At 38.7% G+C, this 13,113-nt stretch overlaps 1 protein-coding gene across 2 annotated transcripts in view; it reads left to right on the top strand.

Annotated features, from left to right (window-relative positions):
- The window catches only part of SMC3 (structural maintenance of chromosomes 3), a 47,615-nt gene that overhangs the window by 21,522 nt on the left and 12,980 nt on the right, over positions 1 to 13,113 (top strand). For both annotated transcript variants that reach the window (XM_038409698.2, XM_043519435.1), the window contains 6 exons: positions 5,262 to 5,365; positions 5,617 to 5,716; positions 6,437 to 6,597; positions 9,532 to 9,673; positions 10,982 to 11,132; positions 12,654 to 12,806. In XM_038409698.2, the coding sequence (XP_038265626.1) occupies positions 5,262 to 5,365; positions 5,617 to 5,716; positions 6,437 to 6,597; positions 9,532 to 9,673; positions 10,982 to 11,132; positions 12,654 to 12,806 (811 nt within the window). The remainder of the gene's footprint in view (positions 1 to 5,261; positions 5,366 to 5,616; positions 5,717 to 6,436; positions 6,598 to 9,531; positions 9,674 to 10,981; positions 11,133 to 12,653; positions 12,807 to 13,113) is intronic.

Raw genomic sequence — 13,113 nt, 5'->3', positions numbered from 1 at the left:
CCGAAGTTGATCGTCCTCAGGCACCGCCCCCTGCAGCTCCCAATGGCCGCGGTTCTCTGTTTCTGGCCAATGGGAGCTGTGGGAAGCGGCGGCCAGTATGTCCCTGCAGCCCCTTTGCCTGCAGGTGCCACTTCCCACAGCTTCCAATGGCCGGGAACAGAGAACCCCAGCCACGGGGAGCTGCAGGGGGTGGTGCCTGCAGACAGTCAATGTCGCCAAAATGCCTCGCGGCTCAGTCAGATTACCCTGATGGCCGCAGGTTGCCCACCACTGGGCTAAACTCTGTGTCCATAATTGGATTTGTTTCAATGAATGAGTTTTATTTCTATTTAAAATCTAGAGGACAAGAGAGGGTCTTATTGTGTCCTGCACTATTATAAATGTTTGCATGCTAACGCTAATTTTAGAGTCCTGTTCTCAAATATTTTTCCTCAACATTATGTATTTTTTTGCCTGATTTTGGAGGGAGAAAAAAATTAGCTAGGCAGCATTCAGCAACATCCTCTAAGACAGCATGCCCATGTATTACTGTTTCTACCAGTTAACAACACTCATGGATAATTTGATCCAAAATTTTTTTTAAGTCTTAGAAATATTTCTGTTAATTTTTTATTTAATACAAAAACACTATTCTTTAAACTGCATCTTGCATGGATTTTGCATTTGGCTTCAGAGAGTGTTCCTTTGAACTCTGTTAGATAATTGTACAAGTATTAATATAGGCTAAGCACTATGCAATAGGAATCTGTTCCCATCTGTACAAAAGAGAAGAGAGACTATTTTATATTTTAATGTGTGCCCTTTGTTACTCAGAACATCTGCTTTCAAAATCTTCTGTGTGATGCTTTAGGGAAGGATAAGAATTTGGAGAACACTGAATCCTAATGCCTAAGAGAAATACTGGTGCAGAAGAAGTTTCCTTAAATTCTGGCGGGTACTGTGAGCTGCTGTAGTATTAAAGGAAAAGTTCTTCAGAAAAAATAAAGAAATTTATCACCATTATGGAGTGTGATCATTCACTTCACTAAAACTGATGAAAGACATGTGGAGGAGGATCAAACTTAAATACAGCATGTGGGGTATCTATGCAGTAGATGCATTAAGTAACTGTTATCATGGAATTATTGGACTGGAAGAGACCTTGAGAAGTCATCTCGTCCGGTCCCCTGAGCTCGTGGCAGGACTAAGTATTGCCTAGACTGTTCCTGATAGGTGTTCATCTAACCTTCTCTTAAATCTCCAATGATGGAGATTCCATAACGTCCCTGAGCAGTTTATTCCAGTGCTTAACCACCCTGACAGTTAGGAAGCTTTTTCTAATGTCCAACCTAAACTGCCCTTGCTGCAATTTAAGCCCATTGCTTCTTGTCTATTCTCAGAGGTTGAGAACAATTTTTCACCCTCCTACTTGTAACAACCTTTTATGTACTTGAAAATTATTATCATGTCCGGCCTCAGTCTTCTCTTCTCCAGACTAAACAAACCCAATTTTTTCAATCTTCCCTCATAGGTCATGTTTTCTAGACCTTTAATCATTTTTGTTGCTCTTCTCTGGACTTTCTTCAATTTGTCCACATCTTTCCTGAAATGTGGTGCCCAGAACTGGACACAATACTACAGCTGAGGCCTAATCAGCGTGGAGTAGAGTGGAACAATTACTTCTCGTGTCTTGCTTACAACACTCCTGCTGGTACATCCGAAAATGATGTTTGCTTTTTTTTGCAACAGTGTTATACTGTTGACTCATATTTAGCTTGTGATCCACTATGCCCCTACATCCCTTTCCACAGTATTCTTCCTAAGAGGTCATTTCCTATTTTGTATGTGTGCAGCTGATTGATTGTTCCTTCCTAAGTGGAGTACTTTGCATTTGTCTTTGTTGAATTTCATCCTCTTTACTTCAGATCATTTCTCCTGTTTGTCCAGATCATTTTGAATTTTAATCCTAGCCTCCAAAGTGCTTGCAATCATGAGGAAAATCTTTTCTGTGTAATGTTGACAACGACACGCTGCATACGTTATCACCTAATAATAATAATAATAACCACCTAATTGTGGATATTATTTATGAAAATAAATTCTTATCTTCCACATTGTGACTTTAAACCTTCTGTGAATATTTTTGTTTACTGGTCTGGTGTAACTGTAGTCCTTAAAGCCTGTTTCTTTGCTTTGTTCCTCCTTTCCTATGGCCTTTAGCACTGCATGCTTTCCTGTTTCCAGTTTAAAGCTAAATATCAGTTGTCACTCCGCAATCTTGTGTGCTTTGTTAGATTTTCAGTTTTATATGTCTCTCTTGAATTTTAATTGTTCTTGCACAGATTTAAGCCCTATAGCCTTATAAGGGTGTGCCTGTTTAATATGAACCACTTATAAATTACCTTTTACTCTCGCATATGGAGGGAAGCTAGTTTCTACCTACTTCAAAACAAGGATTTATTTTTAGACCTGACTTTTTACACTTACACCTAACTTTTTTTGTTCAGTACTAAATCAATCTGCCTGAAGTTTCACATGTGGTAGGTTAAGGTATAATTTTCCTAGAAAACTTTACAAGGCATTTGAAACATAGGCTCAAAAATTAGGTGATTTTTGCTCCCCCCACATCTTTTAAATACTTGGCATAGGAGCAAAATATAGTCGTATTCCTTATTCACCATGTTAGTGTCCCACAGGGCTTTAGCTTCTCTAGAAGGGTGTCCAGAGGAATTGTTACTTTGCCTTCCTCTGTACCAGCCACAGGAGCTGGCCAGCCATACAGTGGAGTATATTCTGTACCGTTTTGTGGGGGTCTAACTATGGGTGTTTCCCCTTTTGTATATGACAACTCCAAAATGCATTGGGAGCAATGCCTTCTAAATGCTCCGCCTGGGGCATTGCATAAGAATACAAGAATGACCATACTGGGTCAGACCAATGGTCCATCTAGCCCAATATCCTGTCTTCTGACAGTGGCCAGTGCCAGATGCTTTGGAGGGAATGTACAGAAAAGGGTCGTCATCAAGTGATCCATCTACTGTTGTCCAGTGCCAACTTCTGGCAGTCAGAGGTTTAGGGACAGTGAGAGCATGGGGTTGCATCCCTGAGCACCTTGGCTAATAGCCATTGATGGACCTATCCTCCATGTGCTTATCTAATTATTTTTTGAACCCAGTTATACTTTTGTCCTTCCTAACATCCCTGGCAATGAGTTCCACAGGTTGATTATGAATTGTATGAAGTACTTCTTTGTTTTGTTTTGAAACCTGTTGCCTATCAATTTCATTGTGTGACCCCTGGTTCTTGTTATGTGATGAGGTAAATAATACTTTTTCTCTATACCATTTGTGATTTTTATAGATCTCTATCATATCCCCACGTTATCTCTCCTCTAAATTGAACAGTACCAGTCTTTTCAGTCTCTTCTCAGATGGTGGTAGTTCCATTCCTCTGATCTTTTTTGGTTGCCCTTCTTTGTACTTTTTCCAATTCTAATACATCTTTTGAAATAGGGTGACCAGAACTGCACACAGTATTCAAGGTTTGGGCATTTATATTGGCTACCATGCATTTACATAGTGACATTATGTTTTGTCTTATCTTATGATCAAAGATCAAATATTTCTTCTTTATCCCAGGCCTATGAGAGCTGTGGCTAAAAGCCATAGCAGAACGTATGTTGAGTAGAATATTGGTCTGTCCTGTGTTGCTGTCCAACTGAGATATCATGCATATTTTCCAAAGGTTCAGCAAGACTGCAGAGTATTAATGAAGGGATAAGGAATGTTTCTGATTCTGGATGGGAGAATTGACAGCAGCTTTGATGGCACTATGCTGGCTGTTTTGTTGGAGCCTTTAATCAAGGTTGAACAGTGGCCTATTCTAATGATGTTGATTTTTCCAGACCATTTAACACCCCTAGTATGTCAGGAGAAGCCATACAAATGACGAATCAGTTTTAACCAGTTACAGGGCCATGCAGGGAGTATGCCCACTGCTAATGCCATATGCTTGATGTGCTGACAGATGCAGCTCTTACAATCTCTATTGCATAATAAATTACTGAACCTGGTGGTAAATGTGAAACCTGATAAAGTTTATGAACATAGTCACACTGAGGAAGAAAGTGTTCTGCCAGTGTAAACCATATTTTGGAAGAGAGCCATGCTACTCAAGCAATTCTCTTTAGTTGGTTGAGTGAGGGAAATGGCATACCACTCTGGCTATTTTTACTGGCAGAGTTCCTGCAATAAACCACTCTCAAGCCTCTGTTTCTTCTGGAAGCGAAAAGGATCTTGTCAGTGCTGAAACGTGTGTGTGTGTGTGTGTGTGTGTGGGTGTGTGTGTGTGTGTAAAATGACATATACACAAACTTCTAACTAAGCTGAAATAATTGGCTGGCTTTTTTGTAACATGGAGGTGTTTTAGAGAAATTGGTCTGGAGACTGGAAAAGTGAGCGATAAAAATAAGACTGCAGAAAATAGTAATACTAATATTAAGAATCATAAAGTTATTATCTGTAAATTCCTAGTCGTTGAGCTGCTGAAAGAAATGAAAGCTCTTAATTCCCAGACAATGGGGACAGAGGAATATCCACTGGCAAGTTCTTCAGATATGCTGCATTAGCAGAGTACCTGTAGCTAAGTGATACCAGTACTTGACTTTATTGGGGAACATGCTAGAACCTTGATTATAGCAAGAGTAGCATGGAAGGCTAACATGCAATATATTCTTGTACAACAATCTAAATGCTACTTAGCCTCAGAGGCTTATTATATTTGTGTTGTGAAGGAACAAACATCCAAGCAGATGGGAGTAATGTCTCTCTTTGATTCTCTAATCCTTTTAGTTCTGAAGGTGGCTGGAACATCAGAATCAACAAAATAAGTCTCGTTTTCTTCTTTGTCCATCTTGCCTGGCTATTAGCATGCAGTTTCTTCAGTTGCATCTGATGAAGTGAGCTGTAGCTCACAAAAGCTTATGCTCAAATAAATTTGTTAGTCTCTAAGGTGCCACAAGTACTCCTTTTCTTTTTTGTGAATACAGACTAACATGGCTGCTACTCTGAAGTCAGTTTCTTCATAGTCTCCATGCTGCTGCTGCTGACCTCTGAAGATCCGTTTTTTCTTACCACTTCAGTAATTCTAGTGCAAATCACGGAAAAAGTTACAGGAATTAATTCTGAATTGTAATATAGGGATTTAAAGCTAGAATTGGATAATAGAGGGATTTAAAGCTAGAGTTTTACAGTTGAAAGATTTATTTTTTTTATGTGCCTTAGAAATTGGACCAAGATCTTAATGAGGTGAAAGCTCGTGTTGAAGAACTGGACAGAAAGTATTATGAGGTGAAAAACAAAAAAGATGAACTACAGAGTGAAAGAAAGTTAGTAAATTTATTTAAAATTTGTTTTATTATGTGTAAAATGTAAAGGGTGCCAGCTGTGTAGTCGTTAACTTGGCATAACTACTTAAGTATTTTTAAATAGTCATGTTTTGGAGGTTTTAAACATCTACATTTCAATTTTTAAAAAATTACTACTCTAGAAGGAAGATAGCAAGTAAAACTGGGTTAAGAATTTTCTGGTAATCAAAGTGCTTAATAATGTTAACCTGGCTTTTGTCTCATTTATTTAGTTATCTATGGAGAGAGGAGAATGCAGAACAACAAGCTCTTGCTGCAAAACGAGAGGATTTGGAGAAGAAACAGCAACTTCTTAGAGCAGCAACAGGAAAGGTGAGATACTGTGCATTTGTGAAAGTTATTAATTGATTATCTGACATGAGGAAGGGTTTCATATCTTTTAAAGATAATTGCCACATCTTTAAGAGGAAAAAAACAGTCTACGGTTGCAGATCACAGTATCAGAACGTTTTTATAAGCCTTATTTTTCAAATATTTATAGCTCTCTGAAAAAAGAATGATTTTGGGCTGAAATATCTCCTATTTATTCTCAGCCTAAAGCCGGTTTTTGGAGGGAGAAATTTTTTGCTGAAGTTCAGTTTGAGTTTATCAAAGCATTGAAAAACTGGTGGCTCTCAGACTCTCAAATTACATGCCTATTGGTTCCTGTATCCAAAGCAGGAGCTTGCTGTCAGTGGCTGGGAGGGAACTTGTGGTGGCCTTAGAGTAGTCAGTGACAGCTCACGTGCACCATCCATATAGGTAGCCATATGTTGTCTGCAGTCCTAACAAGAGTTGATCAGTGACTGTGGCTTTCATAAGGCCCAGTGGCTGACGCTGAGCAGCTGAGAGACGGATCATGAATGACCCATGATCTCAATTAGAAATCACTAACAAACTTGAAATCCAAGCAATAAGCTTACAAATATTTTGTCAGTTTATATTTTAAACTGGCAAGACAAAGGACAAAAAATTCTAGATTAGCATTATTTGTAGGTCATGTGACCCTCAAAGTCTAGTAATGAGAGTTATTCATTATATTTTTTATGACAGGCCATTCTAAATGGTATAGACAGCATAAACAAAGTCTTGGAGCACTTTCGCCGGAAAGGCATAAACCAGCATGTTCTAAATGGTTACCATGGAATTGTGATGAATAATTTTGAGTGTGAGCCTGCTTTCTACACTTGTGTTGAAGTTACTGCAGGGAACAGGTAAATTATACTGTGTTGAATTCTTCTTGAGTTTGAAAGGGTAAGAGGAAGACGTTTGACTTCATGCATGTTGAAAGCTAGTTGCTGGCACAAGCTTGCCATAGGAGGGTTTATTTTTTGATGTATACATTGGGTCTGTTGACAACTTTAGTTGCATGTATGTACAATAATCAAATCCACACAGTATCAAAAAGACACTGAAAAGAGCTCTTTACCCGAATAAAACTCACTACCCAAATTGCACCCTTCCTTCTCTCAACCTGTCCCCTTAGGAAAATCCTTGCTGTGTGCCCAAAAGATCAGTAGACTTGGGCTGTACTGAGCACAACTGTGGGGAGGAGAGCAAATTCCAGACTCAAGAGCTCTTTACTGAGTCCTTCCCATAGTCCATTGTGTAAATATCTAGAGGTTATTTGCCCACATAACCTGGTAAATGTCAGGGTACTACAGAAATGATAGTCTGTAGGATATGCAAGTTTAAGAGTAGCGGCCGTGTTAGTCTGTATTCGCAAAAAGAAAAGGAGTACTTGTGGCACCTTAGAGACTAACAAATTTATTTGAGTATATAAACACCACCCTATACCGGAAACCGACTGACCGCTCTTCCTACCTACATGCCTTCAGCTTTCATCCAGACCACACCACATGATCCATTGTCTACAGCCAAGCTCTACGATACAACCGCATTTGCTCCAACCCCTCACACAGAGACAAACACCTACAAGATCTCTATCAAACATTCTTATTACTACAACGCCCAGCTGCTGAAGTGAAGAAACAGATTGACGGAGCCAGAAGAGTACCCAGAAGTCACCTACTACAGGACAGGCCCAACAAAGAAAATAACAGAACGCCACTAGCCATCACCTTCAGCCCCCAACTAAAACCTCTCCAACACATCATCAAGGATCTACAACCTATCCTGAAGAACGAACCATCACTCTCACAGATCTTGGGAGACAGGCCAGTCCTTGCTTACGGACAGCCTCCCCAGCCTGAAGCAAATACTCACCAGCGACCACACAACAGAACCACACAACAGAACCACTAACCCAGGAACCTATCCTTGCAACAAAGCCTGTTGCCAGCTCTGTCCACATATCTATTCAGGGGACACCATCATAGGGCCTAATCACACCAGCCACACTATCAGAGGCTCGTTCACCTGCGCATCTACCAATGTGATATATGCCATCATGTGCCAGCAATGCCCCTCTGCCATGTACATTGGTCAAACTGGACAGTCTATGTACAAGAATAAATGGACACAAATCTGACATCAGGAATCATAACATTAAAAAACCAGTTGGAGAACACTTCAAACTCTCTGGTCACTCGATTACAGACCTAAAAGTTGCAATTGTTCAACAAAAAAACTTCAAAATCAGGCTCCAACGAGAGACTGCTGAATTGGAATTAATTTGCAAACTGGATACAATTAACTGAGGCTTGAATAGAGACTGGGAGTGGATGGGTCATTACACAAAGTAAACTATTTCCCCATGTTATTTCTCTCCCCCCCCACCCCACCCCACCCCCCACTGTTCTTCAGACGTTCTTGTCAACTGCTGGAAATAGCCCACCTTGATTATCACTACAAAAGGTTCCCTCCCCCCCCCCCCCCCCCCCCCCCGCTCTCCTGCTGGTAATAGCTCATCTTAAGTGATTACTCTCCTTACAGTGTGTATGGTAACACCCATTGTTTCATGTTCTCTATGTATATAAATCTCCCCACTGTATTTTCCACTGAATGCATCCGATGAAGTGAGCTGTAGCTCACGAAAGCTTATGCTCAAATAAATTTGTTAGTCTCTAAGGTGCCACAAGTACTCCTTTTCTTGTAGGATACATAGGCTCCAAACCATCGGGCTATCATTTGAATAGTACTTGGAAATTAATTGGAAGCCACTGCAGTCTTTAGAGTAGGAGTTTGAGAGATGCTCCCAGAAAGAACACTAAGTAGGCATTTAACCAAGCATTTAACCGCAGTCTGTGTACCAGCTGAAATTTCCAAGTGGTTAATAGCCTCAAGGAGAGTATGTCACAATGATCCAATCTGGAGGTAGCAAAGGCATGAATAGTGGTGGTGAAGTCCACATTTCTAAGAAGTCTAACGATCTCCTAGCCGTACACAATTTGTTCTAGTTTTTATTCTTGTAAACTTCCTGATTTTCTTTAAGTCCAAAAACACATTTTAATAAAAATTATTGGCACTAGTGGTTTTTGTCATTTTTTTTTCCCTTTTAAAGCGTAGTGGGATGCTGTGTTCAATGTCCTAAACAATAGGAAGAGAGTTAATCTCAGAAGCAGTTAAAATTACCCTTTTTGACTCCCTTTGATTAAAGATGATAGCACCCACTGCCACCTGGAAAATGCTTTTTATTTCCCTTTCAGCACCTGGCTGAAAGTTGATTGCGTGGAACAGAGCATTTTAATTTTGTCCACCCACCTTGGACAAGGTGTTTCTGTGTAAACTCTTACAGGGAAGAAAGGTAGACTGAATAGGTTTGCTATTGCAGGGATATGAGACAGGTATGCACAGCTGATGAGAAAAAAGACCTGAGGTCAAACGTTTATTGGGCTTTCCCTGTGACCAATGCTAGTAAATTCTTGGGTGGCTTCATCTGAATGAAACTGAATAAGACTAATTATTTAAAAAAAAGTACAAAAAACCCCCCTGTCCCAACTACTTAAATGGTGTTTCGGCAGATTTTAGTACTGTGTAAATTATCTTCCTATTCTAAAAATTTCTGTGACCATTATTTTTTCCGTTTGTATTTTCTAAGGTGTGGTAATGCCAAAACCTGTAGAGAAAATAAAATGTGGTTTTGTTTTGTTTAGTGGTTCTTGGAAATTTGAGTTTGGGATAGAAAATATCAATGATTTTGGCATAATAAAATCTTGGTGTTTTTTTCCTTTGGTCTGTTAAATTAGGTTATTTTATCATATTGTGGATTCCGATGAGGTCAGTACAAAGATCTTAATGGAGTTTAATAAAATGAACCTTCCTGGAGAAGTAACTTTTCTGCCTCTCAACAAGCTGGATGTTAGAGATACTGCTTACCCTGAAACCAATGTGAGTCACTGTGTTGATACGGACTTCTGTTTTTTCTCCCAGTAGATTACGTATAAGTCACATGTTTGTCACATAGATGCTACGTACTCTTGCTGGTGCTACTCTATAATGTCATTTTCTGCAGGCTGGCCATGTCCAACTAAATATTTTTTTCAGTATTGCACTTCTTCAAGAATCTCTAACACCTCGCAGATTCAAAAAAGTAATGTTAAACTTCATGCATTTAAGAAGAGAGAGAGGTGAGATTGAAAGGAAGCATTTCATTGTTATCATAATAGAAATGGTAATTGTTATAAGAGCTGTCAAATGTACTTTCCTCAAATTGGAAGGCAGCCTTTTTACAAGACCTGGACAAGACGATAGTATGACGTAGCATAAGACAGCGAAATTTAATATTTGAAATAAGTTGTGCTCCATTGCCACTATGAAAATTTTGTTAAGACCATTATATTTCCACTAGTAAATATATACTATACTTACAGTAAATATCTATTTGAATTTGAAATTGTAGGCTAGTTAAAGAATTACTGATTTCCTACGGTAAGGTAGGTCAAGTAGATTTTTTTACACATTCTATTTAATTTTGCATAAACAATGAAACATAAATGATACTGATAGGAACAACCTGATTCTTCACACACATTTACTTTGGAAATACATTTGTTTCTGGTGGCACCCACAATATCTTATTCCTTGTACAGAAAAGGCTAAATTGACAGATACAGTAACAAAAATCATTTAAACTCACTCAGTTGCTACTTAGCACTTGATCCTGTTCCTGTTGAAATTACTGGCAGACCTGTCATTGCTCCAGTGAAAGCAAGATCAAACCTTAAATCAGTCCCTTCAGATTTTCAGAATTGTTTGTGCCTAACCTGCATGTGCAATATTTTTTGGTGTGTCTGGGAAATTGTATTAAGCCTATCCCCTAATTGTTTGTGCAGCAGTTTAAAGAACACATGGCCATACACAGAGACAGTAATTTGTGTTCACAATCACAGGCATTTATGTAAATTATGATGGCATGCACAGTTCTAAACGGATTTGCTTCATTAATTTTCAATAATAGGAATGACCTGTTCCTAATGTTTACATTACAAAAGATTACTAAAGTTCTTATTGTGAATTTGAGGGTTTATTTTATTTTGTTCTTTTTGTTGGGTTGCCAAGGGTTCTCAAAGTATTTTTCACTGGCAATTGCACAGTGCACTCAGAGGATGCTTCAGGCTAGGTGTGACGTGTTCGTGCAACTTATTGTTCTTATTGTTGGTATGTACTGCTTTATTGATGTGAATGCTACGTTTTTAGGATGCTATTCCTATGATCAGTAAACTGAGATACAATCCCAGATTTGACAAAGCCTTCAAACATGTTTTTGGAAAGACGCTCATTTGTCGTAGCATGGAGGTGTCTACCCAGTTGGCCAGAGCTTTCACTATGGATTGTATTACTTTGGAAGGTATGTATCACAATTATATAATGAATTTAATGGAAAAACAGGGTCTTTGGCAGATCGAGGTTCATTGAAACCAGTCTATTACTTTCCTAGTGTTCTTTGCAAAACCTGATACTATGGTAATTTACCTGGGTAAGCTAGATGAAACAAACTAAATGTTAAATCCTCTAGGTTTTTTGTGACTTGAGTGACAAATCAGTAGGAATTTCTCCTCATCCCAGAGACATACAAAATGGATTAGACTTGTATCCAATTTTATCAGGTATTGATGTTCCTGCGGAATTGAGAAGCTTATTCCACTAGGTTTAAAACAACTTCCATGGCATGCTTATGTACCGCTTAATGACTACGAAGTGCAGTTTGCTACTTTGCTATACTAGACACATGTCTGTCTTGATGAGATATCTCCCTGTTTTTCGGAGAGCAATCTTCTCTTTAGTGGCTCCCCATGGGCTACGCTGCTAGGTTCTCTCTCCTTTGAGATGTTCCTCAGATACCCACTCTGAGAGAGAAAGATTATTTAACAATAACTGGTTCTTGTTGTGTTGTGTTCTGCAGATCCACTGTGTCACTTTTTACTGTATTTTTCCAGAGTGCTTTAATGAATCTTTCAGTGTGTAAGAACAAACTAAGGGCAGTTGAGGCCACAGACCATTTTATATCCTGGAGTCCAAATGTTAGGATCCACACATGTTACTTGCATGACCCAAACAGTCATTTCATTATAGAAGATTCTGGGTCCAGCAGCATTGTTGCTGTTTTCATCCAGTGTGCATCTTCAGAGGTAGTTCTTTAAGAATCCCAGTTAGTGACAAGTAACGATTCTTGGGCAAAACAGTTAACCATAATATTTGTCAGGCCTAAAGCAGACTAAGGTTTTGATCAACGAGGACGGCAATTACAGATGGAGGTATGGTAGAAAACTTGGTATAAAGGATGCAATGTAACAGCAAATGTTAAGAGAAGGTTGGATCTTGCTCCTTTTTTGAGTGAAGTGTTTTAATAGAGCACACACCAGTTGTTTCAGGTTAGCCCAGTTTGCCTTGATTGTGTCTGTCTGTTTTGGCCACTATTGAGAAATGTGCTCTAACATGATGCATTATGAAAAACTGGTAGTGATATGGTGTTTGGATGTCCCCATTGTTTGTATAAATTGACTTTCATGTGGATTACGTGATTTCAGAAGTTGTTAAAAGAAATTGAGCTGCTTGATGCTGAGAGAAGGCAGTTCCTCATGCTAGGAATCTGCTGGTCTTGAGGCATTAAATACATTTTTTAAAAGCTTTACAAAAATAAATGATTTTTTTTTTTTGCCTTAACATTTGAAAGTGATATTTTGTAAATAAATTGCAAATGTTACATGCGTGCATGACTCCTCAGAATTGCACGGAATCTCTCTAGGAAATTGACAGTACTTAAAGTACATATTAGCAGAATAATCATTAGCTTCTAGGAACTGCTTTGAACAACATGTCCTATGGTGTGCAGTACAAAAGTACCATTTTAATTCTATTCTGTTCATAGGTGATCAAGTCAGCCATCGTGGTGCTCTGACTGGAGGTTATTATGACACAAGAAAGTCTCGGCTTGAACTACAAAAAGATGTTAGAAAGGCAGAAGAAGAACTTGGTGAACTTGAAGCAAAACTCAATGAAAACTTGCGCAGAAACATTGAAAATATCCTTTAACCACTTTTAACACATACTGCTCATGTCTGACATGCTTTAGTCCTCTATTATCAATTTATTAACTTTCTATAAACTATACCTGTACTTTTAATATAAAGAGACCAATATCCCTAGGTCTTAAAACATGATTTTATACTATAAAAATGTCAGCAAGGTTTATTTATTAGATACTAGCGACTAGATCTTAAAGTCAGCTGCGTGATGTCCTTTCAGAAAATATTAGTATGGCTCTAGCATCCTGAGATTTAAAAGGGGGAAAAATTAGTAAAGTTGATTTTTTAACAATTGTTATAATC

Source organism: Dermochelys coriacea, chromosome 7, assembly GCF_009764565.3.
Source record: "Dermochelys coriacea isolate rDerCor1 chromosome 7, rDerCor1.pri.v4, whole genome shotgun sequence".
Classification (NCBI taxonomy): domain Eukaryota; kingdom Metazoa; phylum Chordata; order Testudines; family Dermochelyidae; genus Dermochelys; species Dermochelys coriacea.
The sequence above is the reverse complement of the archived record's forward strand: the minus strand, read 5'-3'. Positions and strand labels throughout refer to the sequence as shown.